Consider the following 24,028-nt stretch of genomic DNA (forward strand, 5'->3'; position numbering starts at 1 on the left):
CATAGGTAAGTAGCTTAACTCAAGCTCGACAAGGTTTTGGTCAATTCCAAAATCTTCGAAAGCCATACGCCTTAGGTCTTCAAAGGAACTTGTCAATTCCATGTACAATACTCTACCTCGTTTGTTCTTATCAACCGCAAATCCCCATCCTTTAAGGGGATCAAATTTCCACAACCCACAAGAAGCATAGATATGCATCTTCTTCAACAAGAAATTCAAAAATTTTGGATTAAAAAAAATCAAAATCCTCTAACGAAGAAGAAGACCACGATTTTTAAAAAAAAAAATATTTGGAAAACACGAAATTTAAGGAAAATAGATTTAGAATATATTCTCTTAACAGATTTTGGAGATATTTAAGAAAAATATACAATTCGAAATTCGTAGAACCTACATTACGTTGTCCGAAGAATAAAGGAATGTGGTAGATTATGAAATCATATTATGGCAGACTAATGCAACATGGCAGATTTTTTCATTTCGCCTCTGTAGATATATTAGAAAATAATAGTTAATCAAATCTACTGTAGTTCAGAAATAAAAAATATGGTAGTCGTTTAATTCTACCATGTCTACCGTCGTTCATAAATAAAATAAATAGTAGTCGTTCAATTCTACCATGCTAGAATTATAACAAATTACCGATTTAACGTTCTGCTGGTTGCAGATATTCATGTAGTTAGCCGAATATGCAATCTACATCCTCGTAGGCACTAGATTATGTTTTTTGCTATCGGTAGACCAAAATATGAAATTGTGTTACACAAATATTTACTCAACCAAAGTATTTTTCATATGTTTGTCTCTTGTTTATATACATTTTGTATATTTTTCCATATTTTTCTGATTCTTAAATTAAGTGATATGATTTTTCAAAGTTGATCAGGGGTATCTAAGTCCAAAAATAGATTTATGGCAAAGGGACAATATACTTATTTTTCTATTCCGTTTAGGCAATTTTTCCAATTTATAATCACTTTTGAGTCTCCATTCCATGAAAAGGAACCTAAGATAGCGTGTGTATATTTATCTTTTGTAATTCGACCAAAAGTTCTACGACCTTTTTAATAAGAACAAGAAACTATCTGGATCACACTCTATTGGGGAGGCTCGATGTTTCTCGATCATGACTAGGCTCTATAACCAATCCGGTTCAGCAAAATCTGACCCGGCTTTCGAGCCAATATACCAGGAGAAATTGGGCAGATTGTGTCCTATGGGGGGAGATGGACGCAACAAATAAAGTATTTAATAACCAACTAGACTCGCGCGGGTTTGAATTTTCGGTTTTTGGTTATTTATTTAACTAAATAATGTATTTGTAATATTTGATGTATTATATTCACCAAGTAAATAATTTTTTGGCATCTTAAACCATCTATTTACGATGAATATTCGATATCATATAAAAAATTGAACAAAGTGACGTAATTAGAGAATTGTAGACGATATATAAAAACAATGGTTATTAATGTAAAATATGAAGAAATATTATATTATGACTTAGTATGACATAAAAGATTATAAATTAGTTATACATGTTTAAAGAAAATAAAATGATTTTTAAACTTCTATGAAAAATTTAACATATAAAAAAGGGCGATGAATTAGTCATCAAATTGTAAATAATTTCATAATTTTATTAATAATAAATTATTTATAGTCTTTGTTTTTCGTCAAGATAATTATTAAATGTCCATAACATTAATATGTTAAAAGGCCATATTATGAAAGCCCATGTTGTACCCGTTTTTTCCGGGAAGTGTAACAAAAAAAAATTACATTTAACTCTTCGTTTTGTTTAAGTTTGTGTCGGTAAAAGATTAAAAAAAAAATTTCTATCTTTTTCAATGTTCAGTTTGAAGCTTATTATGAGGAAATCATACGCAAATATAGTCAATTAGTTGGAATCTCTATATCTTTATATTCTTATAAATTTTAAATTTATTGTTTCCTCTTCTGCAAGCAAATCAATTACCGAAGTAATAGATCAATTGGTTGGAATCAAATCTATTCTTATAATTAGTGTAATTATGGTTACAGTTTCTATATTTAATAGGTACATTAAAGATACGACATTGAAGATATTCTGTTTTGATTAATAAAAGATATTGGATTTTGAGTTTGTATTTATTGATTTGTTTTTTTATAAAGCTTAGAAAATCAAAGGGATGATTGGCTGGTTGATACATCCTATAAAGAACGAAAACTATGGGTGGTTTGAATATTGTACATCGATCGATGCATGATGTAAGTTGACTATATAAAACTTGAACATGATCATTTCAAACTAAAGTATAGGTAGGTTATATGCATTTGTTATATTGTAGTTAATATATTTTAAATATTACATAAGTAACGTGATTCACGTTTTCGTAAAAATAAAATTCAAGTTCATTATTGGGCCGTACTCGTACATAATAAGCTAAGTTAAATATGATGTATTTTTAGGTCCATTTAAATAAAAATAAAATTCAAGTTCATTATTGGGCCGTACTCGTACATAATAAGCTAAGTTAAATATGATGTATTTTTAGGTCCATTTAAAGACATTAAGTTTAAATTTGATTAAGGAAAACTCATTAATTTAACTGGAAAAGACAAGCATTAAAATATGTAGTTTAATTTAATTTTCAGTGACATGGAAGTGTAAATAAGTTAGAAAACTTATGGGTATTTTTTAATAGATAGTTCTCTTTTAATAATAGAGATATTCCAAAGACTTGGTTTCAAGGAGAGGATTTCTTAACTCCGATCAGACGCTGTTTACTTCGCCGGAGACGAGAGATTATGTAAAAATAGTGAGACTTATGCGGAAGGGATGGTGAAGATGGGTGACTTGCTGTCCACGAAACCTGGGGATATTAGGTGAAATTGTCGAGTCGTTAATCCAAAGAACTCTTAGTTCTAATCGATATTAGTATTGAATTAAAGGAACATTTCATACTCTCAAATTTATAATAATAATTAAAATAATGTTCCCGTAACTAAGGAGTTTATTGTTCCGAAAACACTAAGGCATAATAAAATGATCAAATCCTAATTACAACAAGTACGAACTCGTTAGGGTTTGTCTATGTACAACAACAAAAGGTTCATTCGAAGTAAACCTGTGGAAAGTAAGAACACACAACATTCCTATATTGCAAACATAGGCAAAATTGGGGCACATTTGGCATGGATTGCACAATGGTTGGTGTCTTCAAAGAGACGAACCAAAAATAGGCTTCTGCGCAACTTCTTGAAGAGCCAAGACAGCATGTCTCTGGAAATGCAAATCGGTTTTGAAATCTTGAGCAATCTCACGGACAAGCCTCTGGAATGGTAGCTTCCAGAACAAAAGTTGAGGTTTTACTTTATTGCTTTAGTGTGTACTTAGACTATATAGTATATACAATGAGAGTGTTGAAATTTTATTTCAACAGTTTGATAGCTTACATTGAAGGTCTTGAAATACTTAAAAAGATGAAATAGATTTTTTGCTGTTGATTTTTTTCATCTGGTTGGAAACTAAAAAGTTGGGGTCCATAATAAATGTATTCACCTTGATTACTTTAGCTTATTTATAAATTGATAATATATCAAGTTAATTTATTTCTTTAATTATTGTATATCAAAATTATTATTTTTATGCTCTACAAATAGAAATTAGTTTCATATGATTTGGACACATATAAAAATATTATTTACAATTAGTTTTTAAACATAACATGAAAAAATAAGTAGAAGAAAAAGAAGAAAGAAAAAATGAAGTGCAAGGAAAAGAATATCAGGTAGAAGTTTTAAAGTGAAAAGAGGATTTTGAAAAAATGTACATGGTCTTAGAAAGATAAATTCATTTAAAGTACCTACAAGAGGTAAAATACATTTTTATAACTTAATATGGGTAAAAACTTACAGAGTGATATTTTATTCAATTGAAATATTAAATTCAAATAGTATATTTTTATATTTTACATCAAACAGTTATTATATATTACTCTCTCTGTATCATTTTAAGAGATGTTCAAGGTTTTTGCACAAATATTAAGAAAATACAAATTTTTATATAATTGGCTTTGGTTAGATATAATAACATTAAATAAAATTAATTCAACCAATAAAAAAAAGAAGCAGTATTTTATAATTGATAAAAAAATTCAAGTGACATTAAATTTCACCTAGAATTGTGAGAACATCACTTATTTTGAAACAAAATCAAAATTCTTAAACACCAATTAAACCGGAGGAAGTATTTCCTTGATGTTTCCAAATATAATACTTTACATCTAATACTTTTAAATGTTTCCATATAAAGTATTATAAGAAAAAAGTATTATAATAATTCCAGAAATAAAGACTTGAGAGCTGAGAGTAGGGCTGTTCAATATGGCAAAACCGAACCGTACCGAACCGAACCGAACCGAAATAGATAATATGGTTTGGATTTGGTATATACCATACAAACCGAATGGATATGATTTTTAAAAAACCGTAGGATTTGGATATGGTTCGGTATATAACCGATAAAACCGAATAAACCGAATAAAACCGATCAAAAAATAGAAACATGTAAATATGTATATATTTTATAACAACGTATGAAAATCATAAGTTAATTTTTTTTGCTAATAACTATTACCATATTTTTTACAGTAATAAAATAGTCCTGATTTGTAAAACACTTGAACTCTAATTAAATAATAATTCATCGCAAACATGCTTCTTATTTTTTTAGTCTTCTTTTGATCTTTTTGCTTTAATTTAGCATTGACTAAATTGAAATAAAGATTATAAATTTGATGATAACAATTAGTGGAAATTCTTCACAATTTTTTTTATCTATAAACGAATAGAGTTTCATGTTTAATAGAAGAAACATGACTTTGATGAACGATAAATATGAAAGAATATAATAACTTATTTTTTGTGCTTCCGTGCTTCGTGCTTCTGTTTTATTTTTTGGTTTTTATTTTTATTATCAAAATTTTGAGCTTTGATTTTAATTATAGATTTGATTATTTTATTAGATGATAGAAACATTTTTTATTTTTGTTCTTTTATTGAAACTTATAATATTTTTTTAATAAATGAATGTGTTGACAACAAAACTCTAAAATTCATATAATATGATCCCAAAATAAAGAATTATGTTTTTTGGTATAAAACCGAATAAACCGAAAACCGACGGTATATAAACCGAACCGAACCGAAGTAAATATGGATTTAGAATGGTAGTTATATTTTACTAACCGAAATACCGAAAATCCGAAAAAACCGAACCGAAACCGAACCGATATCTGGATTGAACACCTCTAGCTGAGAGGGACCTTTCAAACTCACCACACCATATAATTATTTCCATTTAATTAACCCCATTTGCGTGTTTAATTTTCGTATATTTAATATTTTATATACACCCTTTCATCATCATAGCATATTTGAATTTCCACTAGCGGGCCCTAAGAAACAAGAGAGTGTTGAAAAATATAACATATAGAAATAAAAAGCTATTTATATTCTTTTACATACCAACAGATTTCAATTTAAAATAGATTTTACTATATTCTTAATTTAAAAATAGAACTCGATTCCCTGCATATGCAATAAAATAGAAAAACGTCTAGGGTTTAATAAAGACACTAAGACCTCATAAAATGTATTTTCCTATTTTTAACTGTAAAATAGAGAAACTCTATAATATTGATGTGTTTTGCTTTAATATATCTATAATAGATATTTCCAAATATGGAATAAAATATAGAAGGATATTATTTATTACTCTATAAATATAGAAAAAATAGTAATTTCAGTTTTAGAGGCGAAAATAGAGTTTAATTAGAGTAATTTTACTTCTAAATACTATTATAAAATAAAAAGTAGATGTAGATTGAAGATGATCTAAAAGTTTTTGTAGCAGGTATTGTAATATAAATTATTTTTATTTATTACAATGCAATGAAAATCTTTCAAAAATATATAGTCATGATTGTATACATATGCATATACTTTTTTATTTGTAATAATAAATAAAGCTATTATACAGCTTATAAATGATGAACATTTTGAATTTTTTTTTTTAAGTATTAAGGTTTTAAAAAAATATTTTCTCGAGACCCGAAAAGTGGATTTGGATTATAGTAATTTTTTTTTCTTTAAATGCAACATTGTTTTCAGTAGCATTTGTGTAACAGACACAATGAAAAGCATCAATTTGCTTTACAGATTGCAAAAGCTTTATATTGCGTTCTCTGAAGCAGCAATTATCTAAGTAGTGTCAATCACTATATAAGAAAATAGCTCTCTTTGACGATTTTGTATTTGTTGATTTTTAATCTTTGAATATGTTCATTTCCTAATGTACATATAATTATTCACCTTAGATAGAGTCACTACATATCTACGAGAGTACGAGGTAGCTATTTTATATCAAATTCTGTAAATAATCCATGTGCTTTGTATTGATATTTTCACATTATGTATTAGTTTTCTAGTAGGCACGATACAAACCACCTAAAAAGCATATACGATTCCAATTATATAATAAGTTTGGATGGTTATAATTATTTGCAAGGATTCTTGAAACCATTGTGATCTTTGCCAAGAGAAAGTGAAGCATACAACACAAATGTTCCTTGCATAATATATATATGCATACTAGCATATATATAATTAATTAGTACAATGAGATTTAAATAATTAAGGAAAAATAAGCATCTACAAAGCAAAGCAATTCAAAGTGAAGATGTTTTATGTGCACAAAGTTCTGAGAACAACTCCACTCAAGATGAACCAGAACCTTTATAACCACAAATTGTATATAAAATGTAATTCTGATACATATAAATACCATTTTTGTTGGCTATATCGAAAATTAAAGGACAATGTAAAATAAAACCAAATTCATTTTAATTTATTATTTTTATTTTTGATTTAGTGATTAGAAATAATTGACCTAAAAATAGACCAGAAACTTTTAGATTCAAAGAACTAAGAGCATCGAACTTAAATAGCTTAGACATAATTTTACTCAAAACTAAAATTCTATTATAATACATATAAGTTCATGAGTTTCAAACATAGAACTATACCTTAATGCATATACTTTTACTAAAATTATATCTTAACATATAGTTCTCCTACAATATAAGTGGTCAAATGAACTAGTGAAATAGACAACTAAATTTTTTTGACCGAATCAAAATGGATAACGGATCGAATGCGAATGAAATGGATAGGATCATGAATATTTTTAAAACCAAATATTCTCATCATTATAGGAGGGAACAAATCGAATATACAGGTTTTTGGAAATGTTTATGATCATATTTATTGTGTCCCAATAATCAATTATCCGATCCGCTTTGATATGTAGCTACTCAGATATTTGGTGTCCAGATATATATTTTAACTGAATATCCGATTCAATCCATACAAATAAAATAAAATTTTAAAATAAATTGAAATTTTTAAAATGATATATAATAATATTTTATCACAAAATAAAAAGTATTTAAAAAAAATTAATATCTAAAATAATCAGTTTAATAAATAAAATATGTTGTAAACTTACATAAATATAATATTTATATAATTTATGTATATAATTATTTATATATATATATGTGCTACATATAACAAAATAGATCGGATATTCCTTTCTAAAAATATTGGTATTTGTGATTTGCTTTATTTTTATGGATATTATACATTAATATTTACTTTGCTTTACAGAATTATAAATATCTGAATTTTTTGGTTCAAATTAAAAAGAATAACAAATAAAAATTTATGAGTATTTTATCCAGGCTTACGATCCATGGCCATCCTTCGAGAGTTGAGAAAAGAACACTGTGGCTTTGATTGGTATTTGGTGGAGTAAACGTAGTGGAAATAAATAGGTGAAAAATGGGGGAACACAAAAAATTAAACTAAGAGTAAAATGTTCCTTACCTTTATTATAGAGTAATAATTTACTCTACTTCTTAATCATTTTTGGAGTAAATAGGCAGAAAATCAATTTTGCTTGATTGGTTGAAAAGAGAGTAACTGGGCAGAAAATTTTGTTACTCTACATTTATTATCGCTAACACTACCTTTCAATCACACCCTGTATATGTGCTTATCCTCCTCCAGCTATCCTGCAAGGTAACAAATTATTCAGAAATTAGATAAACTAACAGTGTATTTCAGGCAATAGTGACAAATGTCAATGACGAAAACGACATGTCCATTGGTGCATTCGGGGCCCTACATCACATGGGTTCATGTGCCCCGTTTTCTCGCAGCTTCGTATAAAGAAAGGGAGAAAAAGCTATAGGCCCCCACTCCATTCTGTGCCAATTGGCAGTAGAGAAAAAAATAGAGTAGTACTAATACTTTTTGTCTAATTTTATTTTGGTAATTTATAATAGTAATTGCCTCATACATATGTAGTATTTTAGGGAATAAATGGGATTTAAGTGATTTGAAATGAGGTTGTTCAAAAAGTGATTATAAATTAGTTCATTATCAAGTTTAATACAGCTTTGATTTATTTAATCAGATGTATCTGAAAAGAAAATCTTCCGACGGTTCCAGTACTCCATCTCTTTATTTTTGTGTTAATTGCAACAACTGCATTTTGATTTATTTATTTTTTGATAAAAAAGGTACATTTTTTTTTGTTTACACTTTTTTAAGAATTTACAATAGTACACTTGAAAATGAATTTTAATAATAGTTTTTGGCGTCATGTCGTGACCTGAATGCCTCAATTTCAGATATGATCCGTGACAATGGTAAAAGCTTCGAACTGAGTCAGAATGTTTTCATCATTCACTAAAACCGATGTCCTATGCTTCCACTTATAGACGTACGTACGCACAATCATAAAAACAAAAGCACCTTGATGATGATGACAACTTTTCACAAGCCAATCCCATGTTTTAAGTATTTCTTTTTAATTTTATGACCTTTTTTTTAACAAAAATTTTATGGCCTTTAGATTTTTAATTTTCCGTGGAAAAACTTTATTGTCTTTCACCAGAATTATAATTAGCAGACATCAAACCCTTTTACGAAAACTAGGGCAAAACCCGCCCATGTGAATAAATAAATAATACAAACTATTTTAAATGTAATAAAAAATTTGAAATATAATTTTATTGTCAATTAAATAACATTAACTTTAATTATTTGTTTTCTTGTTAAGACAAATATTATCTCATCTTTTTAAAAAAACTCTACGAAAACGTTATTGGTTTCATTTTTTTTACTATTCATTTTATTTGGCTATGAAAGTGAGTAATTGGATATGATAGTAAAAACTTTTTATAGTTTCATTTCTTTTATACATAATATTTAAACTATTAAGAACGATAAATGTTTTTATATTTAGTTCACCCATGATCTAAATCTTTAGAGTGAGAAACCTTTACGCGGCTATATAAATTATTATAATGGTGCTAATGATTCGTTAATCAAAGGTTTGAAATATGTTAAATAGACGATTTGAAAAAAAAAATGTTTTCTTTGAGTGCTTTTCAGATGGTTTGATTAGTTTTGAAAATTGATTCAAACAATGTTATGTTTTCGCATATCTTTTTTTTTCAAATATGAGATTATGGAATTTAAACTATATCATTTATAATATGATAAAATACTATTAACTTTCTTTTTGCCAACACAATAATGTTATCTAATCAAATTTGAAAGAAACTGGATCGCTTGTCTCCTCTCTTTCCAGCAGGAGGGCGCTCTTGTATGTTACTAAGGAAACTGGTCACTCGAAGAACATTCTATTTCCTATGGAGGGAGAGGAATAACATGTTACACTCATGTGTTGCTAAACCTCATGAAACTAGCTTTGCTCACATTGACATGCTTACCTGAAACATCCTTTTTAATTTACTTATTCTGGTGATTCTATCTATGCAAATACAAATAAAACTAAAAGGGATACTTACCACACTTGTTTGACAAAGCTGGGGCGACCTTCTCGTTTTCTAATCGGCGGTGAAAACTGCAGCGGCTGTGTCTTGGGAGAGCACAAACACTTTTACTTCTGACTCAAAACGGCGGGGAGGGATTAGACAGTTTCCGAGAGATGCTCAACGAATGTTGAGTGATGACGACAACACATGTGGTTTTCGTTAATAATATACACAACCCTAATTACAATTTCTTTCAGACTGATAGCCTAAAACCACAAAGCCAGTAACCAAAATCTGGGAGTTTCAGTACTGGTAATGTGCAAAAGAAGAATTATATATCAACTTATGGCAACAGCCTGGCTAAATTGTTCAAAAGTTTCAGTATGCTTTCCGGTCAAGAGACTGAGCTCAGTTTCATTCGAGCTTAAGACGTCGACTGAATCCAATAGCTCATTAGGGATTGGTGTATCCATTTCTCCCACGTCAAGGATGACCGGAACAACTGCTCACTTCACATTTTGCAACACATCCACCACCAACTTAAGCTACTTAGAAAATTCTACTCAACATAATGTTCCATTGGCAATCTCATCATGATGATTCAAATAATATATGATCAATCTACATTCTAGTTCCAAATGCTATATCGTATCCACGACACCATTTCTCTATCTAAACAAAAAGATGCATCCTTGAATAAAATCAAGATTAGAATCAAATAAATTTAAAAACTTGATACGAACTTTAACAACTTGAATGTTGATTGAGTCTGGGATCTCTCTTTGAAGCAGCACACCACCGGCATTCCTCACTATCTCAAGCTCATCATCGCTCATCTTCTTAGTCCACCCTCTCATATTAGCACCACCTACAATAATGATCGAGTTCTGTCCGTCCATTTCACAGAGAAACGGTAAGAGGATAAGCCTCATAAGTTCGTTATAATTCCTGAGAAAAGAAAGTTACCTTGATATCACTGAGAATATGGAAGACACCATACCGTGCACGACATCAACAGCTGAACAAATTGTATGCTTTAGATCTTGAATATAAACCTACCAAACACAAAAAAATCATAAAAATATTAATTAAGAAAATGGATTCTAATGATACAAAGTAAGCCAAAACAAACACTCACCACAGACCCACAACTTTCGAATAATTGGAAGATGAAGTGTGCTGGCTTTCAAGGCTTCTATGTCCAGAAGAGACCAAGCTTCTATAATTCATCTACAAATCCAAATACAATGATTTCGTTAGTATAACATAGCATCTATGAATTTACAAAATAACATGATAATTGACATTGCATTACTGAGACTGATATCAATGCATTCCACATGCATGTACTTATATAGCCTGTTTAGGCTGAGAAAAGAGATAAGGATCATTGAATGGTAGTTAATAAATGCAACGTGTAACGGTTCGGGGGCGAGAGAAGAATCTATCATGAAACGACACGATCTGACGACTCACGAAGCCTCGTCTCCTCAATCCCTAACTCCATTGTTTGTAGACGTTATCAGATTTTGGAGAAAAAGAAGAACCCTAGAACGCTTCTCGTGAAGGAGGTAGGTGCAGGCAAACAACGGCCCAAGGTTTACTTTCTTTCTCAGGACAAAATCCATTATTCAAAGCCCACAAATAATACAATCGTTTAAGCCCATACGGAAATTAAAAGAAAGCAGAAATCAAAGCCTTTTAGTTTAATGAAACACGTGTCATTGTTCCTTTTAATCGTAATCAAAGATGTTTTCTTGTTTTTACTGACGTGGCAAAACCTTATAACATGATTGGGTGATTTTTCCATATGACGTGGACAGTCTATCTGAGGCTCTTATTCCCCTTTTATTACTTGTTTGATCATCAAGTTCTGAACCATTTTCTAAAAGCCACTTTCTAGATTTGACGAACTATTCTGATAATCTCGCCAAAGTTAAATCATTTTTATTGTCGTAGAATCTTAAAGCTAATGTTTGGAAAATATTGTCTTTAACAAATTTGAAAACTTTTTTCTTACACCAACTTGCATTTAAATCAAACTCCCAACATGGGAGGATTAATTACAAAAGCTTCTGAAACAAGCTTGTTTTGCCAAACAATAAGCATTTTTTGTTTTTATCCAGAGGGATCCAACGAAAGGAAATAGAGCTAAAGAGTCAAACATAGAATATCAATGATGACAACATACATCTCAAGGGCGGCTGCCGTGAAGTGATTGCCTTGATGAATTGAGCTAAATCGGATTCACATTGTATCTTCTGGATCTCCAGTTCCTTGCTCTTGGACAAAGCTTCTCTCATAGAAAACACTTCTGCTGTTTAAAGAGACGCAACGTAATGACAGTGGGAATCAAAGGAGACATGATCATCCTTTTTTTAACATTGTCCAGCCTAAGCCCGCCAGCTTCAGATCGTCTCGCCAAGCTGTGTCCACTTGAATTCTAGTTGCATCAGCGAGGTCAGGACTCATGGAGTTAAGACAAAGGGAGACGAGGTGGAACATTTTGTTCCTCTACCCATTCTTTAGGTGTGATTACTGCTCGAGTTATCAAGTCTTCAGGCGAACATATTTTCTTGTTAAAAATCAGCTCATTACGAGCTTTCCACAGAGTCCACAAAAGCCAAAGTGTTAACTTACCAGATGTGATACCCAGAGGCAGCAAACAGTCATTCCGCACTAGGGTATCCATGATTTATTAAAATCCGCCTATCCTCTAGCATCAAAGTGAGTGGAAAAGGGAACAAGAGCCCAAACGTTTCTAGTAAACTCACAGTGAAAGAAAATTTGATTGATAGATTCGAGATTCTTACATCGGGGGCATTTTTCTACAATCGGTATGTTTTTAGCAGCCAAACATTCACCTACATGTAAGGTGTTTTGGCCTAGCTTCCAAAAGAATAGCTTGATTTTCAGATCAGTTTTGAGCTTCCACATTCCTTTGTTTAGGATGCTGCTGCACAGGTTCAGGAGAGCGAGTGTGTAGGAGCTCGCAAGCAGCCTAATATTCTGATTTTGTCGTATATTCTCCATCTTTTTTTTTAAGCCAGATTTGCTTGTCCGCAGCCCCGGACCTGCTAGGCTTAATTAATAAGATTTCGTCTTCCTCAAAAAGGAGAATGTGTTGTAGTTGCTCTCTATTCCAGTCTAACCGGTTTGGTAGGAGGAGATCAGTGAATTTAATCATATCGTGATTGGCTGGAATAGGTCCCATTGGTCTTTCTTTTCTTGTCACACTCAACCAATCATCATTCCAAGCGCTATAGATTCACCATTAATTATTTCCCATCCCATGTTAGCTTTCAGCATGTCTCCGCCTATTAGAATTTTGCGCCAGCCATGCGATTTTGAGTTCATGTCCGACACTGTCATGAAGTCCTCATTACCGCAATATTTGCCTAGGAGCGCTCGTCCCAACAAGCTCGAGGGATTATGAAGAAGACACCAGCTGAGCTTTTTGAGGAAAGCGTCATTATAGCATTGAAAATTTATGAAACGAGTCTTTTTTGGTCTTTTGATTTTGTCATTTTTTTCCAAGACACCCATAGTATTTTCCGATTTCTATCTTTCTCATCTCATAAAAATCTAGTCACTGCTGATTGGATTCACTTGCAGAAGGATGTAGAGAGTTTAAAGCATGTCATTGCATAAGATAGTATCAGTGACTAAACACACATGAGTAACAAATTTGAAAACAAATATAAAATGCAATTTTAATGACATCACACTGAGTAAACACACATGGTTTTTTTGTTGAAGAGATCACAGTAAGTCATTGTTGTAAATTTTAGTTTACTCCTGATTATAATATCAGATTTAACCTCGACTCATATACAATTGAATAAATATGAATTTGTTTGCCGTGATCACTACACAATAGTTCAAGGTTGTTTTCGTGGTTGAATTTATGTTTAGAAAAAAAATTATGTTTAAACAAAAAAGGAAACAAAGAGAGAGATGTCGTGGTCGTGGGGAGAAAAGCTGCGTCTACGGAGAAAACATATGCCCTGAGTTATAAACTATAAGTTATTACATACTGAGAGCATCTCCAAAAGACACTCTATAACTTCAAATATGAAGTTTTTTACTCTCCAAAAAGGAACATCAAAACTTCAAATTTGAAGTTTTGAAGAGTGAAACTCTATATTTGAAGTTTCACTACTCAAAACTTCAAATTTGAAGATTCATATTTTTATTTTCATTTTAATCCCTACAATCACACATCACCTTTATGATTCATAAATATTTTCTTGTTTATTGTTTTAAACCTTAAAAAACTTATATGTCATATATATTTTATTTTTTGTTTACAGATTTAAAATTTTACACATAAAATTAAATAAAACTTTAAAATATTTTAAACTAGATTTAGACAAAAATAATATATAAAAGAAACTTAACAAAAAAGTTTTTTTTTTTAAATTACATGAAGACATAACTATACACAAAATTAAATATTACAACAACACTAACAGTCAGGTAAGTTTGATCCGGAACCTTCAAAATTTTCAAATATTGTCTATTTTTTTTTTGTGTAACTGAAGAGGGTTGTTGTTGTTGTTTTTGATGTCTTTTTCGTACAATTCTTTATTGTTCATATCGAATATATTCACGAGTATTAATATCATCAAAAAAATTAGTCTTTTAGCAATATTTTATGTTTCTCTTTTACTTTCTTGTTCCGATATTATGTACTACAAGTATCAATATCATCCGATTTCAACAACTTTTAGCTCGTAATCTACAAAGTAAAAATGAGGAGAGCCATTTTTACTTCGAAATGCACTAATAGATCATATATGCATTACGAAAATTATTTTATAGAGAAAAATATGGTATTTGTTTGAAGTTTAATATTAATTAAGTTATTTTTATTTAAATTTTGATAGAATATTTTATTAATTAATATTGTTGTAATATGTTTATATATGTATTAGTTATTTACAAAAGTTTTATGAATTCAAATTAGTTATGACAAATATAAGGTCCATATTATAAAATACAAATAGTTTTAAAGTTGAGTTTGAAGTTTTGCTTTTGGAGAAAAACAGCTTTAAACTTCAGATATAAAGTTTTGGAAACTTCAAAATAGAGTTTCTTTTTCGAGATGCTCTAAGCACACAAAAATCAATAACATCTCATAATAGAGCATTCGAAGAAAGGATAATTAGTCAAGTGGAATATCCCTTATATATTATTTGAGAAGCATTACAACTTCTTTTTGTAGCCACATGTCATCACTAGGATGATTCTTAGAATCATTAGAGAAATATGTTGGTCCATCTAATTATATAATAATTTTTTTATTAAACTAACAATAAATTCATCATTAATGTACTTTATTATTTGTTTAAATAAAATTTACGGAATTGCCTAATGTGGCAAAAGCATATATGGCAATTAATGATTTTGAATAATAAAGATTTGATAAAATTAGTGTATCTTCTATCATATTTGTTTAATTTTAAGCTATTAAATAAATTAAACAACCACAATAACCATATAATAAAAAATTAGATTTTTTATGTATATGTTATATTTTGAATTTTTACAAATGGCTATAAATTACTAAAACTGTTAAGAGTCTCACATTCAAATTTTATGATCCATGGTTTAAAAATTTTAGTATGACAAAATACAAATGATTACAAAAATTATATAAGTAAAAAGTCTAATTTAATTAATTATTAAGATTAATATATATATCGTTTTAAATTAAACTATAAACCATATAAAATACAATATTTTAGTTTCAAAATTTACTTTGAACAATTTTTTTGATAATAGTTTTGAACGATCATTGACAATCATTTAAATTTAATTACATATCCTATCAAATATAAAAAAAATATTTTTTGGATTAATAAAATTAATTTATATGTTCGCACCAATTTAATTATATATTTAATAGTTACTGAACTTTAATTATTTAATATATATTAATTATTTCATAATATGTAAAAATATTTAATACATAAAATTTTTATATATAATGTTGATCCCGAAAGGCGCGGATGTTAACTTAGTTATTATTAAAAGGTGAAAATAAGGAATACAATCGGGACTAGAGTGGGGTTAATCTCAGTTTTAATACTCTGAACATCGTTAATTACATCGAGAGTAATCATAATTACAGAGTAATATATAACCCGACCATTAATTCTTTATTTTCGATTATTCCAGGTTTGCCCTCCTATTAACGATTCTCATGTTCAGTGATCAGAGGCGGAGTACCAATGAAGAGACGGTGGTTGCTCATCGGAGAAGAAACAACACGCTTCTTCACCGCTCAGAAAGTCGTTATGATCCTCCATCTGCTCTGTTTTCACGAACTGAAATAAATTTCCGCCGGTAACCGTCGGCGTCGTCAATCTTCCGTTCTCGGAGCTGGTTTCGGCGCTCGAATCGCAGCTGTCGGAGGATCCACCGTCGACGGCGGTGGAGTTCGGTAGAAGGTCACAGAGATTGGTGAAGCTTCGCCGGTAGTCAAAGCCGGTGGAATGTTCAATAAACTCAGGAGGAGACGAAGGAACATTCTCTTCTTTCACGGCGGAGATATCACTCTCCGCCGTAACCTTGTTGTTATCTTCTTCTCCGTTGATCTTAGCTTTGAGTTCACTAATCTTTAAAACAAGCGAGTCGTTATCGCGGCGGAGCGAGTCGAAGTTGTGGCGGAGAGAGTCGTACTGGCTCTTAAGAAGGCCGTAATCTTTTTCGAGCTGTTTTGTCTTCCACCGTGCACGGCGGTTCTGAAACCAAACCGCTACTTGACGAGGTTCAAGTCCAAGCTCTTGTGCTAGTTTTGTTTTCCTCTCAGGTTCGAGTTTGTTCTCGAGCTCGAAGTTCTTCTCGAGAGCTTTGACTTGGTCAACACGTAACCTCCTCTTCTTCTCCGATTGACCCATGTGGTGGTTGCCGGAGTATTCCTCCATCATTGTACTGTCGTCTTCGTAACCATCAAGCATAGACTGGAAATTATGTCCGTACCCTCGAAAACTCTGCTCATCTGTTGTCAGTAACCAATGAGTTTGTAAGAAAAAAAAATGAAGCAAAGATCTAAACAGTAGAGATTATGAGAATTTGATATTGAATGAGTTTGTCTGAAAAAGACAGAACGAAATGAGTTTGTCTGAAAAAGAAGACGGCAAGCACCTGTGGAATTGGAGATCAGACCATACATTGAATCTGAGCTGCTAAGTCTCTTCATGACACCAAAAAAAGTTTAAATTCTTCTTGAGTTTTAGTTTTATGCTTCTAACTTTTCATTACAACAATGTTCTAAACAAACAAAAGAGAATACTTTAGAGGAACAAAATTTAGAAATGGATTAAGACATCCCGAGAAGGAGAAGCTCTTAATTGGGCTATTTAGAAGAAAATGGTGTAGGGGAAGAGAGAGAGCGCAAGGGTTCTTTGTTTATTCAATATGAACAAGTTGGATTCACACTTTCTTTTCTTTAAATAAACAAAGCTTGAGTTAACCTAAAGAGTTACAATGTAACTAGGGTTAATATGTGGGTTGTCTGTTATCTCATTGGCAAAAGCAAAGGGTTGGGCAAAAGGCTGTGGGTAAGGGAACAAAGACCTGACAATTTGGTTTTGGTTCTTTGAATTTATCCAACACTATGGGCTCAAGGCCACCTTCAAAAAGACAAGTGAATTAATACAGACGTTAAACATCATCATGAATCAACTTTCACTTTTCTAATATTCTTAGTTAAAAAACAACGCAAAATATTAGGTCACTTAACTTCTAATATTTTTAGTTGTTGAATCAACTGTTATAACATAACTACAAAGTCTACAACTGAGGTTGAGATCAAATTATTTGCGACCCACATTCTCTTGTCCAAATGGGAGAGAGTGAAAATAACTTTGATGTAAAGAGATGACAGGCCTCCACATTTATGATCCAGTCCGAGACAGTGGACCACAAAATTGTAGTTGCTTTTAAAAGCCTGCTCCTTTTATTATAGATTGTTATTGAATTCTGAAATCAATTTCTCGTCTTGTTCTCAGGTTGAAAATAGGTCTAGTTTGACGTTTCCGTACACGTTACAGCGTAACAACTTGTAACTTAAAATATATACACACTAAAGCAACTACAAGATCGGCTTAAAACATGATAGTAATATAAAATGAACTTGGATCATGATGCCTCAACACACGCACTTTGAAGATAACTCAAACACATTTAAGATATTTGAATGAAAGATATTTTGAAATTATGTCATATATACGCCTCTTTGGATTTTATAACTTGAAGTATCGAGATTCTGCAATCCCCTTTTGTAACCCATAAATATCTAAGACCTTTTTAGCCCAAAATTTTGATGAATGTATTAGCGCTAGCGCATTACAGCTGAGTGGGTTGAAGTTATACCTGAAAATATAGTTTTAAGCAATTAAATGAAACATTTATATCAAACAATTTTTTAAAAAAAAAATCATCAACTTGTTACTCAATATAGGATACTAGTAGTATTTACAATTAATCATTTAACCTCAAGGATAAGTCAGTTAATAGCTTCTGTGTCTCTTCTGTTGTCACGATCATTAGGATCATTGAGCTATACAAACCATTTATCAGCTTGTGTGTGTTCTGTGGGCTTGTTTGTTAGTTTCTTGTCTGAAATCAAGGAAAAGGCAATTGTACGACGATACATTCTGACCTCAAATCATTGATTAGTTTGACCCTAACGAAGAGACTAACTATTCGTGTATATGCATTGAACATGTGGATAGACATGAGCATCTAAACGAAGCACAATCTAGTGGATTAGACTATTTCATTAAACAAGTGGAGTAAATAAAAAATGCAATATTAACGAACTTATCTTATAGCCCAAGTTGACAAAATGTTGCCAGTTTAAAACTTTAAGCTAATCAAAAGGTCAAAAATAATTATAATAGTTAACCTTTTGAAGATTAATAAAGACAACTTTTACTTGTTTCTGCTCTACTCTCCAAGTATATATAAATAAATTGCGGTCTTCGTATTTGATATCTATAGCATAAACCTTCATACTAACAAAAAACTTATTACATTTGCAATCAGCAGTTAATTCCATCCAACGGTTCCGTTTCGAATGAACGATGGCGCGAGTCCAAGGTTTCATTTCTCACCGTTGGATCATCTTTCAGTTAATCATAGTCCTCCACGTGGCTAATGCACAATCGCTCCCGCCACCGAGTCAGGACGAGTTGCAACCGGGTCACGCACCGTCTAAGACCACAGTCTTCGCCGTTCTCGTCACCGCGTTTTTCTTCTTCGGGTTACTATCCGTCTACATCCGCCACTGCACGAGAGCTATGCCCGGACACTCCAACACAAACTCCCGCCGCCGTGCTTTCGACGGATGTTCACGGCGAGGCGGACTTGAAGACGCCGTGGTTGAGAGCTTCCCCGTCTTCGCTTACTCCTCCGTTAAGGAGTCGAAGATCGGAGCCGGTGATCTCGAATGCGCGATTTGCCTTAACGAACTGGAGGATCGCGAGACGGTTCGGTTGCTTCCGGTTTGTAACCATCTCTTCCACGTTGATTGTATCGACGCTTGGCTTTACTCCCACGCGACTTGTCCGGTTTGCAGATTCAATCTAACTGCTAAACCGGTTAAAACCGGAGCGGAAGATCGAGCTCCGGTTAGCGATCACGTCGTGATTGATATTAGGGGAGATTCGGAGGCCGATGAGGAAGAAGAGAAAAGCCGCCACCGGCGGCCGAGTTCTGAGATCGTCGGTAAGTTTCCGCGGTCGAATTCCACCGGTCACTCGATGGGGCGACTCAGTGATGGCACCGAGAGGTTTACTCTGCGGTTGCCGGAGGACGTGAGGAGGCGGATAATGGCGGCGAAAGGACGTAGGCTGAAACGAACGAGAAGCTTTGATGCTGATTTGATGGATAGCGGGTACGTAGTCGGGTCGGGTGGAAAATCGGATCGGGTTAGCTGGGCGGATAGATGGGGTTTGTTTGTTTCAAAGTCAAACTCGGGTTCCGTTAGATCACCTAACGGCGATTCGTTGACGTGAGGAATGTTATAGTTTGCCTGCCGTTAACCACGCACTGGAGTGGGTCAGTTGTGTTTCTTTATACAACTGGTGGTGAATACTGAATATTAAATTGTTGATGAATATTTTCATTGACTTTTAGGTTTGTTTCATGTGCTTCGTACACTAAAAGGGTCCAGCTTGTTTAGTGACTCGCTAAACAAGTTTTCTAAATTTTGTAAGTTCTTGTAATATTTGATTAATGAAGACATTGTTTAAGTTTTTGTGTCATTATGTTGGTTTTACATGTAGACTGGTTCCTAACTTGTCGCGAGAGAGGCATTGATGTGTAAGCAGCTTCATCATATGACGAAAGAATGCATTTATGGTTTGTATTGAAAACATGATTGCCGGTGGCGGACGTACGTTCATAGGAACGGGTCACGTACCCCAGGTTCATATTTTGTTTTCTCTTACTAATCCTTTGATAATTACTTCTACCAAAACCTTTGATAGTGCCCCCAACTAGTTCAAATTCTATGATGGTGCTCCCAACTATAAACTCTCCTACATCCGCCACTGATGATTGCCAATTCCATGAATCATACACATGCATATAGACAAAATAAATATGTTTTAACTATACCAATTATATAAATGATCTGCTTGATGATATATGTCAGCTATAGACGGTTAGTTAACACTTAACATCATCACTATCATTTAAATAGCTAGAACAGTGTATTAAACGTTAGAATCTACTATAATCCATTTAAAAATCTGTTAACCAATTAAAAAGAACACAACCCGGACCAGTCATAACCTATCGACCCAACCAATTTCTTTCTTGATCTTTCTCTATCTCTACCCAGCTATTGATGGTTAATTCTTTATTAGTTTTGTAGGCAAGTGGTTCTAATTATCATTTAATCAGGGTATCATTTGTTTACGTCTTCAACATGACCTTAACGATCTCATATAAAGGGTTCTTTTCTTTTCTGTACCAACTTCTTAACTAAAATATAAAATTTAAGTGTCTCTACCATGCGCCAGAAGCTAATATTATTGGAAATTGATTGTTTACTATACGAAGTATTGGCCATCACATGGCTAACCATGCAAACTAAACTAATGTATACCTAGTAACGTGAAGTATATATTATGCATGACAACATCTCTCAACTTAATTATGTTATGTAGGCAACATCACAAATTTAATATCATTGATCAAAAAAATTGATGTGGATGTCAAAGACCGTTTAAATCTCCCGTTTTTATCAATTAAAATATGATGTACCTCACAAGTAATTTAACTGATTTTATTATTTTTATTATAATGCGTATTTCATGTCAATTTACTGATTCTAACATTTTATTTTTTTTTGATATAAATTAAATTAAATTAATGAATTATTTTATTTATATTTTCATAAACAAAAAATTGCATCCATTTAAAAATGTATCAAATAAGTATATATCACACAACTAATCAAACAAATTACAGAAATTTTATTAAAATGTTATAAGAAAACAGATTAAAATAATTAAAAACAAATATCTTAGATAACTTTCATTTTTAATATAAATAAAAATAATATAAATATATATATTTCAAATGCATTAAAATAAAAATGTTAAAACACTACTTATCAAAAAATGTTAAAACATATTGATTTGTAAAACATATTGATTTGTAAATTAGATTTTGTTAAAAATATTCTTAAGCTTTTAAAATGTGAGTTAAAATCTCATTTAGTCAAATTACGGTCGGGTTTGTATATTTTAATTAATGAAACGAGATATTTAAATGGTCTCTGATATCTATATCAAATTTTGGATGAACGAAATTAAATTCATGATGTTAACTACATAACATCATTAAGTTGACGGATGTTATCATGCATAACATATACTTCGCGTAACTATATATACATTAGTTTAGTTTGCATGGTTAGCCATGTGATGGCTGATACTTCGTGCCCTTCGCAATCATTTTTCCAATATTATTTCACAATAATTTTATTAATTTCACGTTTCTTAAACTATTATGACAAATACTTGACTATAGAAAGAAAGAAAAATCTCTTCTGATCGTTATCGTAGCCGACTAAAGTAGCTTGTTCGTTCGTACAAGATTGTTAATTTATATGAAAAGAAATTACACATATTCTCAACAGAAGTTTTCTCACAAGTTGAAGGAAATAAATATATAAAGTTTCTTAACAGTTTTCATAACACTTTGACCATAAGCACTTTAGTTTACCTTTTCCTCCTTTCAAAAATCTGTTTTTGCCTTTTTTATAGGATTAGAAAAAACTAATGAGTAAGAAAAAAACATATCAGAATTTTATATTCGAACTTACATTTTAAAAGTCAAATGAAATTAACGGAAGAATGAATGAAATAATATGAATAATATGCAAAAATAAAATGTATTTATGTAATAATTTCTTGTCAATATTACTGAAGAATGCTTTTCTTTATACTAGGAAACGAAAATGCGCGGGCAATTAAATTTTACACTGAAAACTAAATTGTTTAATATTCAGAGAATGCATATATATATATATATCACTTTTTAGTTGTCATTTAAATACTGAATATATTAGTTTAAAATAACAAATTCAATAGCATAAAAAATACTTTTTATCCGAATCCGAAGAACCAAATCTGATCCGAAAAAATAATACCGAAATTGATTAAATATCCGAACAGGTTCAAAATTTTGGTATCTAGAGAACCAAAACTGAACCTAACCCGAACCAAAGTATTTCAGATATCTGAACGTATCAGAAATAGATTTATATACGTTTATATACTAATTATTTTTAGATTTAATGTATATTAAAAACATCCAAAAAATAGAAGATAGTTTTAAGTTGTCCAAAATACTTGAAAATATATAAAAATAGTGAAAAGTAAATGTCTAAAATAACTAAAGTATACTCAAAACACCAAAAATACTTGAAATATATATTGTTCTCTATCCAAATATTCAAACCAATTTATATTTTAAGTTTAAGGTATTTTGACATATTTTATTCAAAATTATATGTAATATATTATTCTTTATAGATTTTGAGAAATTTAAAGTATATAATAATTTTTAAATAATTTAAATAGATTATTCAAACCCGAACCAAAATTTAGAAATACCAGAATGAAGCTGAATCTTTGACCCCAAAATTTTGAAACCCGAACAAAAACCAAATGGGTACTTGAACGCCTACCCTAAGAAAAAGGATGCAAAATGTATGTGATAAATTAAATATTGAATTTATAGAAAAATAAAGATACATTTTTATTAAGAATATCATGTTGAGACGATGATAAAAGATTGGCCGAGACAAGAAACTCGTGTTCAGTATTAGGAATATCAACCTTTTGTATTGAATTATGGATTTGAGAGTATCCAAGATTTTAGTAAATCCAAGAAAATCCGAGATTTGAGTAAATTTTAAAAAGATTTGTTAAACGTTTAATTTGGGGGGGGGGGATCTTTTAAATTTTAAATATTTATTTAAAGTAACATTTTTATTTTATTTTTAAATTACCATAATTTGATATATACAAATTTTAAAATCGATTTTTCAAATAATTTTTTACTTTATTTTTAATTTCAAACATTTTAATTTTCATTTTAAAAATGTAAGTTATTTTTTTTTTAACTTTCAAATACCATTATAGGAGGTGGTATTCCAATAATTGCTTTTTCACTATAAAATATTGGGAAAATTGCGAAATATAACTCACAACTTGATTTCAAATGCAAAAGTAAACTCAAACTTGAATCAAATGCAAAAGTAACCTAAAAGGCTATTGAAATTACAACCAGCCCCTTGCGAACAAACAAAAAAACCAAATTTTTTTTACGTTTTTAACCCCCGTAAGTCGTCCAGACGACTTACTGGAAAGTCGTCTGGACTAGTTCTAGTTAGAAATAATTTAAATATTTTGTAAAAAATATTTTGATAAGTGAAAAATTGAAATCATGTAATTAACATATGTTTTAAGAGATATAAATTAAGATATAACAAAAGTTAATTTCAACATAGATGAGTGAAAGTAGTGAGTCATGATATTCTTTGGTTTAAGTTTTGCCAACATATGTTGTAGTATTGTATGTGTTCTTAGGGTTAGATTTTGGAA

General features: G+C 30.9%; 2 protein-coding genes and 1 long non-coding RNA gene across 3 annotated transcripts; 1 reads left to right on the forward strand and 2 right to left on the reverse strand.

The window, feature by feature from the left end:
* Window positions 1-10,601: 10,601 nt before the first annotated feature.
* LOC106334363 lies at window positions 10,602-11,123 on the reverse strand. Its single transcript, XR_001268592.1, has 3 exons — window positions 11,032-11,123; window positions 10,860-10,948; window positions 10,602-10,780 (listed from the first exon to the last, which is right to left on the reverse strand). It is a non-coding gene; the product is annotated as an uncharacterized LOC106334363 (long non-coding RNA).
* Window positions 11,124-15,961: 4,838 nt separating this feature from the next.
* On the reverse strand, window positions 15,962-17,323 carry LOC106329108 (homeobox-leucine zipper protein ATHB-16-like). Its single transcript, XM_013767698.1, has 2 exons — window positions 17,046-17,323; window positions 15,962-16,899 (listed from the first exon to the last, which is right to left on the reverse strand). Exons 1-2 carry the CDS (start codon window positions 17,098-17,100, stop codon window positions 16,106-16,108), a joined length of 849 nt encoding a protein of 282 aa, XP_013623152.1. The 5' UTR covers window positions 17,101-17,323; the 3' UTR covers window positions 15,962-16,105.
* Window positions 17,324-18,913: 1,590 nt separating this feature from the next.
* On the forward strand, window positions 18,914-20,203 carry LOC106332972 (RING-H2 finger protein ATL32). The gene has a single exon (XM_013771454.1). It carries the CDS (start codon window positions 18,989-18,991, stop codon window positions 19,919-19,921), a length of 933 nt encoding a protein of 310 aa, XP_013626908.1. The 5' UTR covers window positions 18,914-18,988; the 3' UTR covers window positions 19,922-20,203.
* The last annotated feature ends 3,825 nt before the right edge of the window (window positions 20,204-24,028 follow it).

Source organism: Brassica oleracea, chromosome C3 (genome assembly GCF_000695525.1).
Source record: "Brassica oleracea var. oleracea cultivar TO1000 chromosome C3, BOL, whole genome shotgun sequence".
In the NCBI taxonomy this organism is placed as follows: Eukaryota; Viridiplantae; Streptophyta; class Magnoliopsida; order Brassicales; family Brassicaceae; genus Brassica; species Brassica oleracea.